The sequence below is a fragment of the Lepus europaeus genome, chromosome 18 (genome assembly GCF_033115175.1).
Source record: "Lepus europaeus isolate LE1 chromosome 18, mLepTim1.pri, whole genome shotgun sequence".
NCBI lineage: Eukaryota > Metazoa > Chordata > Mammalia > Lagomorpha > Leporidae > Lepus > Lepus europaeus.
This window is the reverse complement of record NC_084844.1, coordinates 20,210,469-20,229,438: the sequence shown is the minus strand read 5'-3', so window position 1 is coordinate 20,229,438 and position 18,970 is coordinate 20,210,469. Positions and strand designations below refer to the sequence as shown.

Here is an 18,970-nt window from a genome sequence, read left to right as displayed (position 1 = left end):
TGCATGATTCCATTCATGTGCAGTGGCTGAAACAGACAAGCCCAGAGAGGCAGAGGGTAGATGGGTGTGACCAGAGGCTGGGGCTGGATGGGGCTGGGAGAGGGTGAGGTGGGTGTGGCTGCCAACAGACATGGCATTTCCTTGGGGAATGAAAACGTGCAGTTGTACCGGTGACAGTTGAACAAGTTTGTGAACATGGGGAAGCTGCTGGGCTGTACACTTTAAATTGGTAAGCCCGAGGCAGGCATTTAGCCTGGCACTTAAAGTCCAGCGAAGACGCCTGTGCCCCTTAGCAGAGTTCCCCAGTTCAGTGGCCAGGGCTTCACTCCCAGCTCCGGCTGACGCAGACCCTGGGAGGCGGCGATGGCCCCAGCCGCTGGGCCCTGCCATCCATGTGGAAGACCTGGATTGCACCTCCAGCTTCCGCTTTGCTCTGGCTGTTGAGGGCATCTAAACAGTGAGCCAGTGAATGGGAGCTCATGCTCTCTTCTTCTCTCAAATGAAGCAAAATAAATAGGCCAACCTCATGCTATACAATCGGAATAAAGTGGGGGGGAGGAGGCCTGGGGCTTCCTTAGGAAGACATCTCTCCTTGGTGGCCGGAGCTGGGACAGAAGAAGCAGGGCCGGCGGGTCCTCGGCCTGGCTGAGCACTGATGGCCTTGGGCCGTGTCCAGCGTGGCCTGTTGGAGAGCCAAGAGTGTGTGGGAAGCCCTTGAGTCCTAGAGTGAGGAGCGGGAACAGGGTGGAGCTGCTGTGCCCCGGACGTGTGTCCAGTGAGTGAGTCCGGGCTCCTGTCCAGGAATGCTTTCATGGGAAACAGTGGCCTAGAGTCCGCCATCCCTGGCGAGTCGCGGCCTCCCCAGAGACCCGGGGCTGGGGGCACCTTCGCTGTGGGGTACTACACTTCTCTCGGCCCCAGAGGAGAGAGGCGTGGAAGTGCAGAGCCTGCTGGCAGCCTGGGCCCCTCAGTTCAGGGAGTGACCTGCCGGCCTCCCCAGAGCATGTCCTTGGTGTGGGCTGCTCCCTGGTGGCCACACCGGGAAGGACTCTTCCTTCATCAGGCAACCTAGGCTGGAAACTGGGTTGGGCTGGGGGATGCCCGGGGAGTGAGCCTGGGGCTGGTGTGTGTTGTGTGGACAGAAGGACAGGCAGGACAGGAGCAGAGAGGTGAGGAGATGGAGAGCAGGCAGAGCCCAGTCAACTTGGGTCACACACATAATTGAAAAAATAGCAAAATATGTCACTATCAATTACCTATTATAAAGTCACGCCTTCCACCCCAGTGTCCCGGGACCCCTCCCAGGGCACCCACTGTTTACACAATCTCCTTTTTATAACATAAACAGCCATGTACTATACTGCTTTGGCCTTTTTCTTTTATTAAAGATTTACTTATTTAAGAGCTCCGGGAGTAGAGAGAGGGAGTGGCTGAGAGATCTGCTGGTTCACTCCCCCAAAGGACCATAACAACCCAGTCTGCGCCAGGCCAAAGCCAGGAGCCAGGAACCCCGAGCACTTAGGCCATGGTCCGCTGCTGTCCCCAGCTCATCCCTGGGGGGCTGGATCAGAAGCAGAGCGCTCTGGGGTGCCAGCGTCGGCCGTGGGCGATGGCTTAACCCACCGCACCGCCACACCTGCCCCTTTAACCTTTTTCTTCATGGTTTTCGGAACATCCGAATCAGCGGTCACATCGCAGACATAGCTGGTGGGGCACACTTCCTCACAGCCAGCACCTCCGCCAAGAAGACGTTAGCGGGAGGGAAGCGTCGCCGAAATTCAGTCGCTGTTCTGCTTCATCTGGAAGCTTTGGAAATGAAGACCCAGACAGACACCGGCCATTCTTCTGCCGAGACTGGATGATGCCGGAGAGCTGGGAAGAAGTGAGATTAGGGTCTGGGGCCCAGCAGGCCTGTGTGGTCAGGTCCTCCCTACTCTGTGCCTTGGGGCTGGGGCTGGAGCCCCTTCTGGAATGAGGGTCTTATTTACTACCCAGCAGGTCAGCCAGCTCTCCTACTGAAAGGCCAGCAAAGATTACAACAACATTCCTAGGTTTTATGGCTGCCTCCAGGGAACACTGACTCTAGTTTTTATGAGGAAAATGAGAATTCTCCTTGATGCCCTCCTGGGAGGAGAAAGAAGCCGGGTTCAGCTCCAGTCGTTAGCAAGCGAAGCATCAGTCTCACCGGCACCTTCCCCGCTGCTACTATAACCTTGGCAAAGCCTTTGGGTTTCAACCCATCGATGTGTCTGACGTTATTCAGCCAGCCTCCGACTGACCTCAAAGAGCTGCCAGCCTGGTGGGGAAGAAGAGAGACACTGATGCTCCGGGGGTTAGTGGTGGTGCTCCTGCCCCAGCCTCCTTGGGCCACACTTGGAAAGAGTGGGTTAAGTCACTGCGGTGCTGGCATCGCATATGGGTGCTGGTTCATGTCCTGGCTGCTCCTCTTCCGATCCAGCTCTCTGCTAATGGCCTGGGAAAGCAGTGGAGGATGGCTTAAGTGCTTGGGCCCCTGCACCCATGTGGGAGACCTGGAAGGAGTTGTTGGCTCCTGGCTTCAGATCGGCCCGGTTCCAGCCATTGCAGCCATCTGGGGAGTGAACCAGCAGATGGAAGACCTCTCTGTCTCTCCTCCTCTCCTGTAACTTTCAAATACACAAATAAATCTTTAAAAAAATTTTTTTTTTTTTGACAGGCATAGTGGACAGTGAGAGAGAGAGAGAGAGAGAAAGGTCTTCCTTTGCTGTTGGTTCACCCTCCAATGGCCGCCACAGCCAGCGTTCTGTGGCCAGCGCACCGCGCTGATCTGATGGCAGGAGCCAGGTGCTTATCCTGGTCTCCCATGGGGTGCAGGGCCCAAGCACTTGGGCCATCCTACATTGCACTCCCTAGCCACAGCAGAGAGCTGGCCTGGAAGAGGGGCAACCGGGACAGAATTCGGCGCCCCGACCGGGACTAGAACTCGGTGTGCTGGTGCCGCAAGGTGGAGGATTAGCCTGTTGAGCCGCGGCGCCGGCCTTAAAAATTTTTTTAAAAGAAGTTCCATTGGCCAGCGTTGTGATGCAGTGGGTTAAGCCGACACTTGCATCGCTGGCATCCCATAGGAGTGCTGGGGGTGCTTCTCTCCAGGCCAGTCGTGGAGCTGCTTCCTAGGAAAAGCTGAGAACCTCCTGGCCCTTGGACCTGAGTGTGGGGAGCACACCCCCTGCAGCAGCTGCCCGGTGCACCTGGTGTCTGAGCTGGGGCAGGGGAGTGGACAAGCTGGCTGACTCACTGGATCCCCAGTTCTTGTTAAACTGAAACTCCTAAGACCGATTGAGGGAGCCCTGAAATAAAAGAGCTTACCAAGCTGCTGTAGACGCTAGCCAGAGAGGGACCAGGTCTGGGGACACTTCAGCAAACCACTGGCAGCAGGGCTAGGGAGCAGCTGAGGAGGCAGAGGTACAGAGAGAGAGCTTCCATCTGCTGGTTCACTCCTCGAATGGCCGCAACAGCCGGGCCTGGGCCAGGCTGAAGAGGAGCCCCAGATTCCATCTGGGTCTCCCACGAAGCACTCGGGCCATCTTGCGCTTCTTTCCCCGGCACATTACCAGGAAACTGGTTCGGAAGCACAGCAGCCAGGAGTGGATCCAGCAATCTGATACGGGCTGCCAGCGTCCAGCGGAGTAACTAACCATTGTGCCACAGCGCCGGCCCTGGCAGGTAGCTCTTTAACTGACGAGCCTGGTCTCTCCCTTTCAGCCTCCTGCGCTTGTCATTAAATCTAGGACATCATCTTGGAATTCTCTGATCATTGTTCTTGTCCTGGATTCTCTAACGGACACAGCCCCCTTCTGACCCCTTTCCTACTCCAAGCTCCTTCACTCAGTCCTGGCCATCTGCAAATGCCACACCTGTCTCCAAAGGACTCCAAATCCTTTAGAAAGAATGGAAATTGCCTCTCTTTTTCTTTTAAGACAGTCAAGAGCTCCAAACCCAACTCAGGCATCCCACATGGATCACAGGAACCCCAACGACTTGAGCCGTCACTAACAGGGAACTGGAATCTGAACCCAGGCACTCAGACAGGGGCTTTGCTGCTCCACCAGACGCCTGCCCCAAGAGCGCTCCTTCTAAAGAGGTCGCCGGTGCCAGCGTTTGTGGCCCAGCTGGTTAAGCCGCCATCTGCATCCCCCTAACAGCACCCATTCAAGTCCTGGCTGCCCCACTTCCAACCCAGCTCCCCGCCAAAGTGTCTAGGAAAGCAACAGAGGATAGCCCAAGTGCTTGGGGCCCTGCCACCTGTAGGCAGGGGCCTGCTGGGTGCTGGTGGACCGACCCCTTCTTCTCATTTTGAGCACTTCTCGTTTTGCACACCTGCTGGGACCCCACCAGCCATGCCTGCTTCCTCATAGAGTGTGGACCCCTCCAACCCTGCTCCCTCCCGGTCCCATCTCCATGTCTTAGGGCAGAGGGCTCTGCTGTTGCTTTCTCCGCCTTTCCTTGGGTCTCTCTCTCCCCTAATAAAATACTCTCACTTCTGTTTGGACCCTTTCCTTATTTCTATATTGAAAGAAGTCAAGGACCAGGATGCACCCCTCCACTGGCACACCCTGCCCCAGTCCTGGCCGTGGCAGCACTTGGGGAGTGAATCAGCAGGTGGGAGATCAAGATTCTCTCTCACACACATACCCTGCCTTTAGATGAATACTTTTTAAAAATATTTATTCATTTCTTTGAAGGCAGAGTTACAAAAAGGCAGAAAGAGAGAGAGAGAGAGAGAGAGAGAGGTCTTCCATCCTCTGATTCACTCCCCAAATGGCCGCAATGGCCAGAGCTGTGACAATCAGCAGAGAGCTGGATCAGAAGTGGAGCAGCAGGGACTTGAACCAGTGCCCATATGGGATGCGGGCACTGCAGGTGATGGCTGTGCCTGCTACGCCACAGCACCGGCCCTGATAAATCTTTATACATAAGGAGTCTATCACTCCCTTCCCCTCACAGCCAGCCTGAGCAGTCCCAGCACTTGGAGTGGCCCGAACCCTGCTCGGGGGTGTGCGGAGTTCCAGCCGCAGAGCCGCCGGTCCACGTGGACCTAGCACATGGCACTCCTCCGGCACTTAGTCTGCCAGGCTGCCCTTGACACATGGGACCACGCGCTCACCATGCCCACCAGGCCCTGCCAGGCCCAGCCTGGGCTCCCACAGCAACCTCCTAAATTCCACAAGCGCTTGGCCTGGGGCCCTTGCCTATGCATTCCTCTCCCACTTCTCCCAGCCAGTTCCTGTTCACCCTGGCAGTTAGATTGAAAGGTCACTCCTGTGGAAGCCTGGGGCTGGGGACCCTTGCACGTGTTCACAGCATCACAACCTGAGCATTCGGTTTCTAGGTCTCCGCAGAGCAGGACGGCGTGCAGATCCCAACAAGTATGTATTCCAGGGCGGGTGGCGGTGGACGGAAGGGCTTGCGCGGGGGAGCGCGCTGTACCCGAAGGCGCCCGCGGAAGCGCGGCGGGTAGCGAGCGTCCGGCCCTGGGCCTTTGACGTTGCCAGGGTCACGCGCTCCGCCACCCCGTGCCGTCGGGAGACACCGGTCAGAGCGGCTGGACCCGGAAGTCGCGACTCCGCGGTCAGGGCCACGTGGCCTGAGGCGCGCAGCTGATTGGGCGCAGGCCGTCCCGCCCCCCTCCGCCGGGATCCCAGATTGGCGGGCGGTGGGCGCGGCCGCCGCCGGGCTGAGACCATGCAGGCGGCGGCGGTGGCCACGGCCTTGGGGATCCTGCTCTGGGCGGAGGCTGGGCGCTCGGCCGGCGATGAGGCCCGGGAGGCGGCGGCCGTGCGGGCGCTCGCGGGGCGGCTGCTGGGACCCGGGAGGGCGGCCGACTTCGCGGTGTCGGTGGAGCGCGCCCTGGCGGCCGAGTCGGGCTTGGACACCTACAGCCTGAGCGGCGGCGGCGCGGCCCGCGTGCGGGTGCGCGGCTCGAGCGGCGTGGCGGCCGCTGCCGGGCTGCACCGCTACCTGCGCGACTTCTGCGGCTGCCACGTGGCCTGGTCCGGCTCGCAGCTGCACCTGCCGCGCCCGCTGCCCGCAGTGCCGGAGGAGCTGACCGAGGCCACGCCCCACAGGTATCGATCCCGCACAGCCCTTGCCGCTCCGGGGCCGCTGCCTGTCGCTTCCAGCCCTGCGGCGCCCACCTGTAGGCCAGGTCCCGCCCCATTGCTGCCCCGCGCTCCCGAGGAAGCCTGAGAAGCCGATGCAGCAACCCTGCCCGTGCCGCGTGTCTTTGAGCAAGTCCCTAGCCGCCCAGGGCCTCGTTGGCCCATCTGAGAATGTGCACGGTGGTGCAAAAGCCGTCAGCCGATTTTATGTCCTTTCTCCCCCACCCCCTTTCTGGAGAAGTGACGCCCGCAGCCCGCGGCCCTAGCACTGGCCCCACCGTAGGGCGGCGGTGTGTCCCACGCCCCAGCTCCCGTTAGACCGAGGGCGGCGACACCCCACAGCACCCCGGCCGCCCTTGCCGTCCAGCCCTGGGACGCTCCGCGGGGCTGGGGTCCGACACGGCAGCAGAGGCAAACAAAACATGCGCGGGTCTCAGCCGCACCTGGGGGATCCTGCGCGCTTCCTGGGTGGTGGACCCTCAAGGGTGGCGGCGCTCCCATCTCCGCCTGCAGGCACCTGCCCCAGCTCCCGCCCCTGCCCGCAGGTACCGCTATTACCAGAATGTGTGCACACAAAGCTACTCCTTCGTGTGGTGGGACTGGGCCCGCTGGGAGCAGGAGATTGACTGGATGGCCCTGAATGGCATCAACCTGGCGCTGGCCTGGAGCGGCCAGGAGGCCATCTGGCAACGGGTGCGTGCCCACCCGGCCCCCTACACTCTCCCGCCCCACCCCAGCATCAGCGGGAGAATAAGGGCTCAGGAGTGTGTGGGGGGTGCACACGGGCTGCAGCCTCCAGCCGAAGTCTCCATTCCTCAACACTATCACATGCTTACCAAGGGGCCGACCCCAAGGTGCCTCTCCCCGCCCACCCCACAGGAGCCCAGGCACCTGACCCTGCAGATTCCAAGGCATTCCCGCTGTCTCCCTCTGCTCCCTGGGGCCAGCCTGTGCTCTGGCTGCTCCCGGAGGAGGCATTTCCCCCCACACACACACAGCAGCCCTCGCCCTTCCTTCTGAGACCCCTCCCCAGTGTGAGGAAAGCCCTCCTTGTGCCCCCACTTGGGTGTGGTTCCCCAGGGCGGTGGGCTCCTTGCGGCAGGGGGTGGGGGTGTTGCACCTTGTCCCTTGTCTTGGTGCCAAGCACGGGGAAGCTGGGCATGAGTCCATGAGGGAGATGAATGGATTTGTATGTGTGGGATCCCCTTCCCCTCAGGTGTACCTGGCCTTGGGCCTGACCCAATCAGAGGTGGACGAGTACTTCACTGGGCCGGCCTTCCTGGCCTGGGGGCGCATGGGCAACCTGCACACGTGGGCCGGCCCCCTGCCTCGCTCCTGGCACCTCAAGCAGCTTTACCTGCAGGTAAAATGGTGGAGGAGGGGAGGGAGGAGGACACGGGGCTGGCCTTGGGGCACCTACCAGGACGGCGGGACGCTGTGTGCCCAGAGTGACGGCCTCCCCTGCGGAGGCCACAGCGGGCCTGCTCACCAGCTCCCCTCCCGTCCCTCGCAGCACCGGATCCTGGACCGCATGCGCTCATTCGGCATGACCCCGGTGCTGCCTGCCTTCGCAGGGCATGTCCCCAAGGCTGTCACCAGGTGAGGGTCTCCCCCATGCGCCACTCGGTTCGGCCAGGGACTCTCCCCCTCTCCCTGCCCCTCCCTCCACCTCTCCCCTCTCCCTCCTTGCCTGCCCTGGCACATGTCAGGACCCAACAGCTGTCCTCGTGTCCCTGCGGTGGGATGGCCCTCTCGCTCCTCTGTGCTACCCTCCCCCCGTCCTTGGGGCTGGGCGAGGTCTTCAGGGCCCAGGGGAGACCTCCCCTCACTCAAAAGGCCTTGCCAATGCCCGCCCACTGCTGCTCCTGCCTGGCTGCCCCTTGGCCTCCCCCGCCGGGCAGCCAGAACCTCACTCATTCAGTCTGTGTCACCAGCCGCCTGGGGCGGGCTGGGTGCCAGCCCTGGGGAGTCTGTCTGAGTCTGTCCCCAACGGGAGCTATGTTGGCAGAGGCTCGCAGCACAGTGATAAGGCGGGAATATTCTGGGGTGTGTTTCTCTATGGGGAAGACGGGGCAGAGGCGGTTCCGAGGTGGGACGAGGGGGGAGGGGCAGAGCTGCCAGGATGCTGAGAGCGGGCCAGGCGGGTCAGCGAGGAGGGGGAGGAAAGGGCTCAAGCCGAGGGCACAGCAAGTGCAAAGGCCAGGGGCACAAGTGCTGGAGGTGGGCGAGACCTTCTCGGGCCCTGCCGTCCTGGTGGGGATGCGTCAGCGAGGCTGCGGAGGGCTATGGGGCCGACGAATGCCACGCCATGTCAGTGTCGTGGAGTCTGGAGTGCGGCGAGGAGGGCAGTCGGTTTCCAGCCAATGTCTGAGCTGTGGCTCCCCACCAGGGTGTTCCCTCACGTCAATGTCACCCAGCTGGGCAGCTGGGGACACTTCAACTGCTCCTACTCCTGCTCCTTCCTCCTGGCGCCGGAAGACCCCATGTTCCCCCTCATTGGGAGCCTCTTCCTGCGGGAGCTGACGCGAGAGTTCGGCACAGACCACGTGTACGGGGCGGACACGTTCAATGAGATGCAGCCCCCCTCGTCGGAGCCCTCCTACCTGGCCGCAGCCACCGCCGCTGTCTTCGAGGCCATGATCGCAGGTGCGGGGCCTGGGGAGTGGGGAGGGGCGCCCCCTGCCCCGGGCAGCTTTAGGGTCTGGGAATGGTAACCCCTCATTGTCACCGGCAGCGGCTGACAGTTTGCCAAGCACTTGCAGGCACTGGCATCTCATTTCATCCTACTGCGGCTGAGAGGTGAGGTCTGGACGTGACCGAGACAACCTAGCGGCAGCCCTGGCCTGACAGTTGGCCGGCTGGGTGACTTGGGACAAGTGGCCCTCCTCCCTTCCGGTATGCAAGTGGGCTGCCTCCTAGGAGGCAGGACGCCTGGCCCGGCAAGGAATCGTTTGGTGCAGAGCAGAGTGCCGGAGCCGTGCCCCTAGTGCGCGGGTGCCCAGCCTGCCGGGCCACCGGGAAAGCATGTCTGCTGCCTGCCACTGACAGCGGGATGGAGGGGCCCAAGGCAGCAGTGGCTTCTGGGTTAGGAAGCTGACAGCCAGGTTCATGGGGCCTCCAGCAAGAAAAGGAAGGGCAGGTTTATTTGGGAGAAAAGCTCGCTCCTGAGAATTTAGAAGCAGGCCACGGGCAGGGCAGGCACGCGGCTGAGACTTCAGCCAGCATCGGTCTGGGTTATGGGCAGGGAGGGCCCGGGGAGGATCCAGAAGCTTCTCTTGATCTCACTTGGGGCTGTTTTTGCCCCATGCGTGGCCTTTCCAGTTTTGTCTTTTGTGAGATAAACATGTATTTCCCAGGATCTCACCTAGGTTAGTCGCTTGCTAAGGAATTTTATCTCAGGTTAGCTATCCCTGTGAGTATCTTGAACCTGGAGGGATGCCTCTATCCAGATCATCTTCCCAGATCACAGCTGTGCTGGAAAAACAAGTCATGGGGGCCAGCGCTGTGGCAGAGCAGGTGAAGCTGCCGCCTGCAACACCGGCATCGCAAATGGGCAGCAGTTTGAGTCCCAGCTGCACCACTTCCAACTCGACTCCCTGCTAATGCACCTGGGAAAGCAGTGGAAGGTGGCCCAAGTCCCAGGGCCCCTGCACCCACGTGGGAGACCCAGATGAAGCTGCTGGCTCCTGGCTTCAGCCTGGCCCAGCCTAAGCTGTTGTGGCCATTTGGGGAGTGAACCAGCAGGTGGGAGATTTTTCTCTCTCTCTGTAACTCTGCCTTTCAAAGAAAATAAATAAGTCCTTAAAAAAAAAAAAAAAGAAAGAAAGAAAAGAAACACAGGTCATTTTTAGCTTTTGTGACAGGAGTTTCTCCCAGTATGACCTACTGTGGTTTTTTTGGGGGGAGGGGCATAATCATAAGTAAGCAGGTTCTCAAACAAACAGGAGACAGATTTTAATTTTCTAACTCTGGAATTGCCTTTTTCTTTCCCAATGAACTCCTTAGCTGTCCCTGCCACACTGCTGATCGTGGCCCAGAACGAGCAGCGTCAGTGCCACCCCCTGCCCTGCCCCCATTTATTATTTATTTACTTGAAAAGCAGAGAGAAAGAGAGAGAAAAACAACGTCTTCCATCCTCTGGCTCACTCCCCAGCTGGCCTCAGCATTTGGGGCTGGGCCAGGCCGAAGCCAGGAGTTTTTCTGGGTCTCCCACCTGCCACCCACCCTCTTAATAGCTGACAGTGGATCCAAGCCCAGCGCCAGCTTAGGAGGGGATGGCACATACTCAGAGCGGAGCATCCGGCCGCTGGCTCCCTGACATTCAAGTTGTTCTGACACACGGCATACACTCACTCCATCCAAGCCATCCTGAGGCATTCACCCAAAAGTCCAACCCCAGAGATTTGTGTACGATTGTGTACGATTTTTATTTAAAAAAAAAAAAAAAAAAAAAAAAAAAAAAAAAAGGGCCGGCGCCGCGGCTCACTAGGCTAATCCTCCGCCTTGCAGCGCCGGCACACCAGGTTCTAGTCCCGGTTGGGGCGCCGGTTCTGTCCCGGTTGCCCCTCTTCCAGGCCAGCTCTCTGCTGTGGCCAGGGAGTGCAGTGGAGGATGGCCCAAGTGCTTGGGCCCTGCACCCGCATGGGAGACCAGGAGAAGCACCTGGCTCCTGCCATCGGATCAGCGCGGTGCGCCGGCCACAGCGCGCCAACCGCGGTGGCCATTGGAGGGTGAACCAACGGCAAAGGAAGACCTTTCTCTCTGTCTCTCTCTCTCTCACTGTCCACTCTGCCTGTCAAAAAAAAAAAAAAGTTTTAAATGCCCAAGTCTCATCTGAGACTCAAGGTGAGTCTTTTCCGCTGTGGGCCTGTAAAACATAAAACAACAAGCAAGATACACAGTGGGACAGGTGCCGAGCAAACACTCCCATTCCAAGAGGAAGGAGGAGGGGAGTAGGAAGGAATAATTGATCCCAAACAAGAGCAAAAGCCAGCAGGGCAGACACTGGATCCTACGGCGCCCGTCTGGGCATCCTGTGCACCCAGGGCCCCGCTGACTTGGGTTACACAGGTGGGTTCTGCATGCTGCCTGCATGCCGGTGGAAGCGGTACGGTTCAGAGCCCCCTGCTGCATTCCCAGAGCTCCACGGGGCACCGCCCACCGGGGGCTGGGGGCCGGGGACCGCGACCTTGCCGAACGAGCACCGTACACCGCACGGATACCCCGTGGTGCTGGGCAGGATTGACTAGAGGCCACTGTGGGCGGTGGAGCACTTTGCCTCAAATTCAGAATCCCAAGGCAGCCCGGGCGTGTGAGGGTGCCTGGGCCCCGCCCTGAAACATCTTCAGGCAGTCCTGGGATGGGAGGGGTTGCCTTGCAGGTTTCTGAGATGCCCCTGAGGTTTTGGGTTTGTGTTTTTGATGGGTGCTATTCCTGTTTATCTCTGTAGCAGTCTGTGAGTGGACACTTTCCTGTCCATCAGGCTACGAAGTTTCCCAAGCTTTCTGCTCCTCTTTCTTCTTTTTAAAAAGATTTTATTTATTTATTTTTTCTGATTTTTTTATTTTTTGACAGGCAGAGTGGACAGTGAGAGAGAGAGAGACAGAGAGAAAGGTCTTCCTTTTGCCGTTGGTTCACCCTCCAATGGCCGCCGCGGTTGGCGCGCTGCGGCCGGCGCACCGCGCTGATCCGATGGCAGGAGCCAGGTGCCTATCCTGGTCTCCCATGGGGTGCAGGGCCCAAGCACTTGGGCCATCCTCCACTGCACTCCCTGGCCACAGCAGAGAGCTGGCCTGGAAGAGGGGCAACCGGGACAGGATCGGTGCCCCGACCGGGACTAGAACCCGGTGTGCCGGCGCCGCAAGGCGGAGGATTAGCCTAGTGAGCCGCGGCGCCGGCTTTAAAAAGATTTTATTTATTTATTTATTTGAAAGGCAGAGTTAGAGACAGAGAGAGCTCTTCCAGCCTCTGATTCACTCCCCAGATGGCTATAAAAACCAGGGCTGGGCCAGGCTGAAACCAGGGGCCAGGAGCCTCTTCTGGGTCTCCCACATGGGTGGCAGGGTCCCAAGCACTTACGCCATCTTCTGCTGCTTTCCCAGGTGCATTAGCAGGGAGCTGGATTGGAAGTGGAGCAGTCGGGACTAAAACCAGAGCCCATACGGGTTGCAGGTGTGGCAGGCGGGGGGCCTGCTGCTTTTGCTGGGAGTCTGACCTTGAGTGTGACTTCACATGGGCACAATGCAGGTGCTTTGCACCAGTGTAACAAGGTTGACCATTCCCAGGTTTCTAGCTGAGTCCCGGTGTCCATCTGACGCTGGCTGCCTAGTCTCCTGCTCTGAGCCCTCAGTGCCCTGCACACAGCACTCTAGGCTTTGCCCAGCCTGCTCCCCCCAGCTCTTCCAACCTTGGCCTGAACCGCTCCCACCTGTCCAAGTGTGCTCACAGGAATGACTGCACTCCCTAGTGCCAGTCTTCTGTATTTGCCTGTGTTGTTACCATAGCGACGTACCCGATGCCGGTGGGCTGGATGAAGAAAAGAGGTTTATTTTGGCTGAGGGTCCGGTCTGAGGGCAGGGCGGCACCTGGCGCTGGCCTTGGTGCTGAGGGAGGCCCTGCAGTGATGCGGCGCATCCCCGTGCCAAGGGATGGGGAGTGAGCACAGGAGTTTCCTCTAGGCTCTGCTTATGAAGCCACTGGGATGCAGTGCCATGGCTTCCCCCAACGACCATGTCTAATCCCAGCCACCGTCTGAAGGTCTCCCCTCTAGACCGCAGGGTCGGATTCGGTTTCCACCCTCCTGAGGCCTCGCGGTGGGGATCAGCTTTCGACGTATAAACACTTGTGCGGCACACTCCAACCACAGCAGTCACACATGCAGACTCTTGGGCCTTGCCCCAGACCTCCTCACGCAGAAGATCCAGACGCTGGGGCCCTGGAACCTGTGCTACAACAAGCCCTTTGGGTGGCCCTGAGGCCCCTATGTTACAGAAACCTGGGGTGGGAAAACTCCCTCCATTCAGACAGGCACCAGAGACAGTGGGGGATCCAAAGCAGTTTATTAACGCCAGCGAGCTCAGCTGGAGTCACTTCCCGAGAACTGAGCAACAGCCCATGCGCAGGCTCAGCAGCACCATGCCTTAGCCATTACAGCATCGGCGAGTGACGTCCAACAGGTCGTTTCACTTGAGCCTACGTGACTTAGGACCACACTTCCGATGGTCAGTGTGTCCAGTGTGTCTATAAGAGAGACCAAGGGCAGATTTCCAGGACAGATTTATGACTGGAGTTACAGAAAGCAGAACTTAGGTCATCTTGCCTCCCTAGACAGGATCACGGCGGGCAGCTGCCTCACTGGTTAACTGCCAGCAGCCACTTTTCAAGGTCCATGTTGGGGGAGGGGATCCACTTTCCTCCCTTTGTCTCTGGTTGCGTCTCCGGGTCTGTTTTCCTCACTGGTAGAATGGGCAGATCCTCTCCCGGCCCTGCTCCTTTCATCTGCTCTTCTGTGTCCCCCTCCCCCCTCACTGCAGTGGACCCCGATGCTGTGTGGCTGCTGCAGGGCTGGCTCTTCCAGCACCAGCCCCAGTTCTGGGGGCCCAGCCAGGTCAAGGCCGTGCTGAACGCTGTGCCGCGTGGCCGCCTCCTGGTCCTCGATCTGTTCGCTGAGAACCAGCCCGTGTACACCCGCACCGCCTCCTTCCAGGGCCAGCCCTTCATCTGGTGCATGCTACATAACTTCGGGGGCAACCACGGCCTGTTTGGAGCCCTGGAGGCCGTGAACCGGGGTCCCGCGGCTGCCCGCCTCTTCCCCAACTCCACCATGGTAGGCACGGGCATAGCCCCTGAGGGCATCAGCCAGAACGAAGTGGTCTATGCCCTCATGGCTGAGCTGGGCTGGCGGAAGGAGCCGGTGCCTGATTTGGAGGCCTGGGTGACCAGCTTCGCCGGCCGGCGGTACGGGGTCGCTCATCCGGATGCAGGGGCAGCGTGGAGGCTGCTGCTCCGGAGTGTCTACAACTGCTCCGGTGACGCCTGCAGGGGGCACAACCGCAGCCCACTGGTCAGGCGGCCGTCCCTGCAGCTGAACACCACTGTCTGGTACAACCGCTCAGATGTGTTTGAGGCCTGGCGGCTGCTGCTCAAAGCCACCCCAACCCTGGCCTCCAGCCCAGCCTTCCGCTACGACCTGCTGGACGTCACTCGCCAGGCGGTGCAGGAGCTGGTCAGCCTGTACTACGAGGAAGTGAGGACCGCCTACCTGCACAAGGAGCTGGCGGCCTTGCTCAGGGCAGGAGGCGTCCTGGCCTATGAGCTGCTGCCTGCGCTGGACCAAGTGCTGGCCACCGACAGCCGCTTCCTGCTGGGCAGCTGGCTGGAGCAGGCCCGGGCCGCGGCGGTCAGTGAGGCCGAGGCCCAGCTCTATGAGCTGAACAGCCGCTTCCAGCTGACGCTGTGGGGGCCGGAGGGTAACATCCTAGACTACGCCAACAAGCAGCTGGCCGGCCTGGTGGCCCGGTACTACAGCCCTCGCTGGCAGCTCTTTCTGGAGGCCCTGGCGGACAGCCTGGCCCGGGGCGTCCCCTTCCAGCAGCGCGCGTTTGACAAGCTGGTCTTCCAGCTGGAGCAAGCCTTCGTCCTCAGCTCCCGGAGGTACCCCACCCAGCCCCAGGGCGACACCGTGGACCTGGCCCAGAAGATCTTCCTCAAGTATTTTCCCCGGAAGGTGGCTGGCTCTCTGTGACAGATGAACCATCCCTGAGCCGTAGCTGACCTCAGACTGCAGGCAGGAGCAGGTCTCCGAACCCGGGGCTGGACGGGCCGGGGAGAAGGGCCTGTGGGTGGGCTCAGAGTGAGGGCTTTGGCGGGACACGAACCACACTCCCTCACCAGCCCAAAGCTGGGGGTGCGCGGCTGTTTTCCACCTGCTGAATAAACTGACGAGCAGTCTGTCCATCAGAACGGGGTCACGCAGAGGACTCGGGGCTATAGAGGGACCCTGCCTTGGGGGCCAGTCCTCCCAGCCCTTGCCTCAGCTTCACCATTTTTTTTTTTTAAAGATTTTATTTATTTCTTTGAGAGACTGAGTTACAGATAAAGAAAGGGAGAAACAGAGAGAAAGGTCTTCCATCCGCTGGGTCACTCCCGAAATGGCCACAGTGGCCAAAGCTGATCCCATCCAAAGCCAGGGGCCAAAAGCTGCTTCCAGGTCTCCCCCAGGGGTGCAGGGGCCCAAGGACTTGGGCCATCTTCTGTTGCTTTCCCAGGCCACAGCAGAGAGCTGGATCGGAAGTGGAGCAGCCAGGACAGGAACTGGCACCCATATGGGATATCGGGGCTGCAGGCAGAAGCTTAGCCTATGAAGCCACAGTCCTGGGCCCTTCACCATTTTCAGTACTAACCTCTGACCTTTGAACAGAGAAAGCCTTTTCAAAGCATTTACATACACAGGCTTGGTGGTGACTGCTATAGCTGTCATTGTCCCTGTGGGACAGCTGCATGCCCAGGAGACCTGCCTGGGGGGAGGGTGCTGATGCTCACAAGGGGATCCACACCCATTTGCAAAGCCCCCCCTCCCCTCCGCCCACAGCTGGTTCAGTGGTGCTCCCAATATCGGCCTCATCTCTGACCCAGAGCAGACCAAGGGAGGGAGGGGGCCTCTGCTCAGCCTTGAGACCGCCCTGCAGACACAACAAGGGGTGGGGTCCCCACCCGCAGAGGGCGGGGCAAAGCCCTAGATATCCTGGGAGTGCTCCTGGCCCTCAGGGACTCTGTCCACCAGCCGCCCATGGACCGCACTGTGGTGCTCATCACGGGCTGCTCCTCAGGCATAGGCCTGCACCTGGCCGTCCGCCTGGCGTCGGACCCATCTCAGAGCTTCAAAGGTATATGAGAAGACAGGGCTGAGAGGGGGAGAGTCCCAAGGGAGGCAGGGTGTTTGGGTCTGCAGCTTCTCCCTGAACCTGCAGTGTACGCCACCCTGCGGGACCTGGGGGCGCAGGGCCCCCTGCTGGAGGCAGCCCGCGCCCGGGGGTGCCAGCCCGGCTCCCTGGAGACCTTGCAGCTGGACGTAAGGGACTCGGATTCTGTGGCTGCTGCCCGGGCACGTGTGACCGAGGGCCGCGTGGATGTGTTGGGTGAGCCTCCCCTAGCCTGTGTCCCAGCCAGGACGTCCCGAGCGAGCCCACGGAGCACTAGGGGACAGACCCGGACCCCTCTCCCTGCAGTGTGCAACGCGGGCCGGGGAGTGCTCGGGCCGCTGGAGGCGCACTCGCTGGACACCGTGGCCTCGGTGCTGGATGTGAACGTGGTCGGCTTGGTGCGGACGCTGCAAGCCTTCCTGCCGGACATGAAGCGGCGCGGCTCGGGTCGGGTGCTGGTGACTGGCAGCGTGGGCGGCTTGATGGGTGAGCCCGTGGCCTGGGGGCCCTGGGATGGTGGGCGGGACCTGGAGTTGGGGTTCGTCGGAGCGCTGGGGCGGGGCTGCCGCCGGCGCCCCCAGCTAGCGGCGAGTCCCCTCTCCCCTCCAAGGGCTGCCCTTCAATGACGTTTACTGCGCCAGCAAGTTTGCGGTCGAAGGTTTATGCGAGAGCCTGGCCGTTCTGCTGCCGCCCTTCGGGGTCCAGTGAGTCGCCACCACCCGCCCCCCGCACCCCCTGAGCCCCTGGGGTCCCCGGAGCACCAGTCCTATGGGAACCGGGAGGGATCCCTGCCCCGGCTCGCACTTGGTGCCCGGCGCAGTGCTGGGCACTCGGCGCGCTTCGTCTTGCGCCCACGTGCGGGTCGAGCAAACTAGCACGTCTGTCAGTCGTGCTGCGGGGAAGCGCGGGTCCAGAGCGGCTGGGCCACGCAGCTGTCAGTGCCCGGCCAGGTTCCAACGGCCGTGGGAGCGCTGGCCCAGCGGTTCCGAGCGCCCGCCGCCTGCGCGCACGCATCCCGGCGGCGCGCTCGGATCCGGGTGCGGGCTCGCGTGCGCCGCCCGCGTGCACTCCCCACCCTCGCCTCCTGACCCTCAGCCTAAGCATCATCGAGTGTGGGCCGGTGCACACCGCCTTCCTGGAGAAGCTGGAGGGCGGCCCCGGAGGGGCCCTGGACCGCGCCGACGCCCAGACGCGCCAGCTCTACTCCCGGTACGAGCGCCACTACGAGCAGGTCTTCCGCGAGACGGGGCAGGACCCCGAGGAGGTGACGGAGGTGGGTGCCGGTGTGCCGGGGCGCGGGCGGCCCGCGGGGCCCTGCGCGCTGCCCGGGCCAGCGCTGCTCCTGCCGCCGCCGCAGGTCTTCCTCACCGCGCTGCGCGCCCCGGAGCCCTCCCTGCGCTACTTCAGCACCGAGCGCTTCCTGCCCCTGACGCGGCTGCGCCTGGACGACCCCAGCGGCTGCAACTACGTCGCCGCCATGCACCAAGCGGCGTTCGCCGCCGAGAGCGCCAAGGCCGGCCCCGAAGGCCCTGGGGGCCCCGAGCCCGGCGCGCCTCCCGCCGCCCCGTAATAAAGGCTTGGTCTGCGGTGCGCTCCCGCGCCCTCCTTGGCTCCCAATCGTGCGGTCCCGTGGGCGGGGCGAGGTGGCGGCTGCCTGGATCACGTTAGCCCCAGCTACACCTGCGCGGAAACCGAGGCCTGGGAAGGGGAAGGAGCCCGCCCGGGGTCCCGCCTCGAGTCCACGGCAGACCTGGGAGACCCCAGGCAGCCCACAGAGCAGGAAGGAGTTCAGAGGACTTGAGTGGCGCGTGGGGGTGGGCGGGAATCGCGCCGTGACCTGGCCCTCAAGAACCCTGGGATCCTAGGCTGTCTGAACTCTCTGAATCCATTTTGTTATCTGCAGAATGGGTTTACTACCTCTCGGAAGCTGTAGTGAGATACAGCCTGAAAGAGCTCGGTAGACAGGCCTGACCTAGTCGTCTGGGAGGCACAGAGAGTCTCCCTCCGGCTGGTTCACTCCCGAAATGCCGGCAGCAGCCAGGACTGAACTGGCAGGAGCTGGGAGCTGCGAGCGCATTTCAAGTCTCCCCAACCGCTGGAGTCATCACCGCCACCCCCTGCCTGCATTAGGAGGAACCTGTGGTGCGGAGCGGAAATCAGATCCAGGCATTCCATGATGTGTGACCCTGGAGTGCTAATGGGCACCCCGCCCCCGGAATAGAGGACGGTGTGGACTCAGTGGTTACCACTCCCGGTAGTGTTACTGCTGTGTTCCCACCACCACCACCTGTGCGGAGGAGGACAGGGCTGAGAGAGTCAGAGGGAGGCAGCTGCACTCACTCCTTCCTTGCTCGCTGCCCCAGGCGCGATCCCTCAGCACGAGGGTGCCTCTCCTGGGAGGTGCAGCTGCGGCCCAGGCCTGGCTGGTCCGCCTCATCGTTTATCTTCCTCCCTGAGCCTGTGGGGGGGAGGAGTCACTGGTACAGGCTGCTGCCCGCCCGAGGTCAGAGGGCAGGAGTCATTGGTACAGGCTGCCGCCCGCCCGAGGTCAGAGGGCAGGAGTCATTGGTACAGGCTGCTGCCCGCCCGAGGTCAGAGGGCAGGAATCACTGGTACAGGCTGCCGCCTGCCCGAGGTCAGAGGGGAGGAGGAGGTTGCAGGCCGCAGAAGCCGCAGCAGTGCCCCAGGTGTGTGTGGGGGGCACGTCTAACAGGATGAGTGGGGACGGCCTTCTGCCCTGCAGAGGCTTGGCCGCAGAGAGCTCGGGATGGGGAATATAGAAGAACCTAGTGGAGTTCCGGGAGGCAGGCATGGCCCTCAGGCCTGCAGTGCAGAGGAGGGTCCTTTCTGAACCTCTGCTTTGGAGGAAGTGCTCTCCCAGCCACCATGCCCCTGCTGGTGTCCCTGTCGTAC

The 18,970-nt window shown here is 61.3% G+C and overlaps 2 protein-coding genes across 2 annotated transcripts; both read left to right on the top strand.

The window, feature by feature from the left end:
* Positions 1-5,700: 5,700 nt before the first annotated feature.
* NAGLU (N-acetyl-alpha-glucosaminidase) lies at positions 5,701-15,095 on the top strand. Its single transcript, XM_062216087.1, has 6 exons — positions 5,701-6,104; positions 6,683-6,830; positions 7,354-7,500; positions 7,651-7,736; positions 8,527-8,783; positions 13,670-15,095. The coding sequence occupies exons 1-6, from the start codon at positions 5,722-5,724 to the stop codon at positions 14,878-14,880; spliced, it is 2,232 nt and encodes a 743-aa protein (XP_062072071.1). The 5' UTR covers positions 5,701-5,721; the 3' UTR covers positions 14,881-15,095.
* A 100-nt stretch (positions 15,096-15,195) lies between these two features.
* On the top strand, positions 15,196-17,647 carry HSD17B1 (hydroxysteroid 17-beta dehydrogenase 1). The gene is made up of 6 exons (XM_062216088.1): positions 15,196-16,021; positions 16,106-16,273; positions 16,364-16,543; positions 16,668-16,761; positions 17,153-17,330; positions 17,415-17,647. The coding sequence occupies exons 1-6, from the start codon at positions 15,925-15,927 to the stop codon at positions 17,625-17,627; spliced, it is 930 nt and encodes a 309-aa protein (XP_062072072.1). The 5' UTR covers positions 15,196-15,924; the 3' UTR covers positions 17,628-17,647.
* The last annotated feature ends 1,323 nt before the right edge of the window (positions 17,648-18,970 follow it).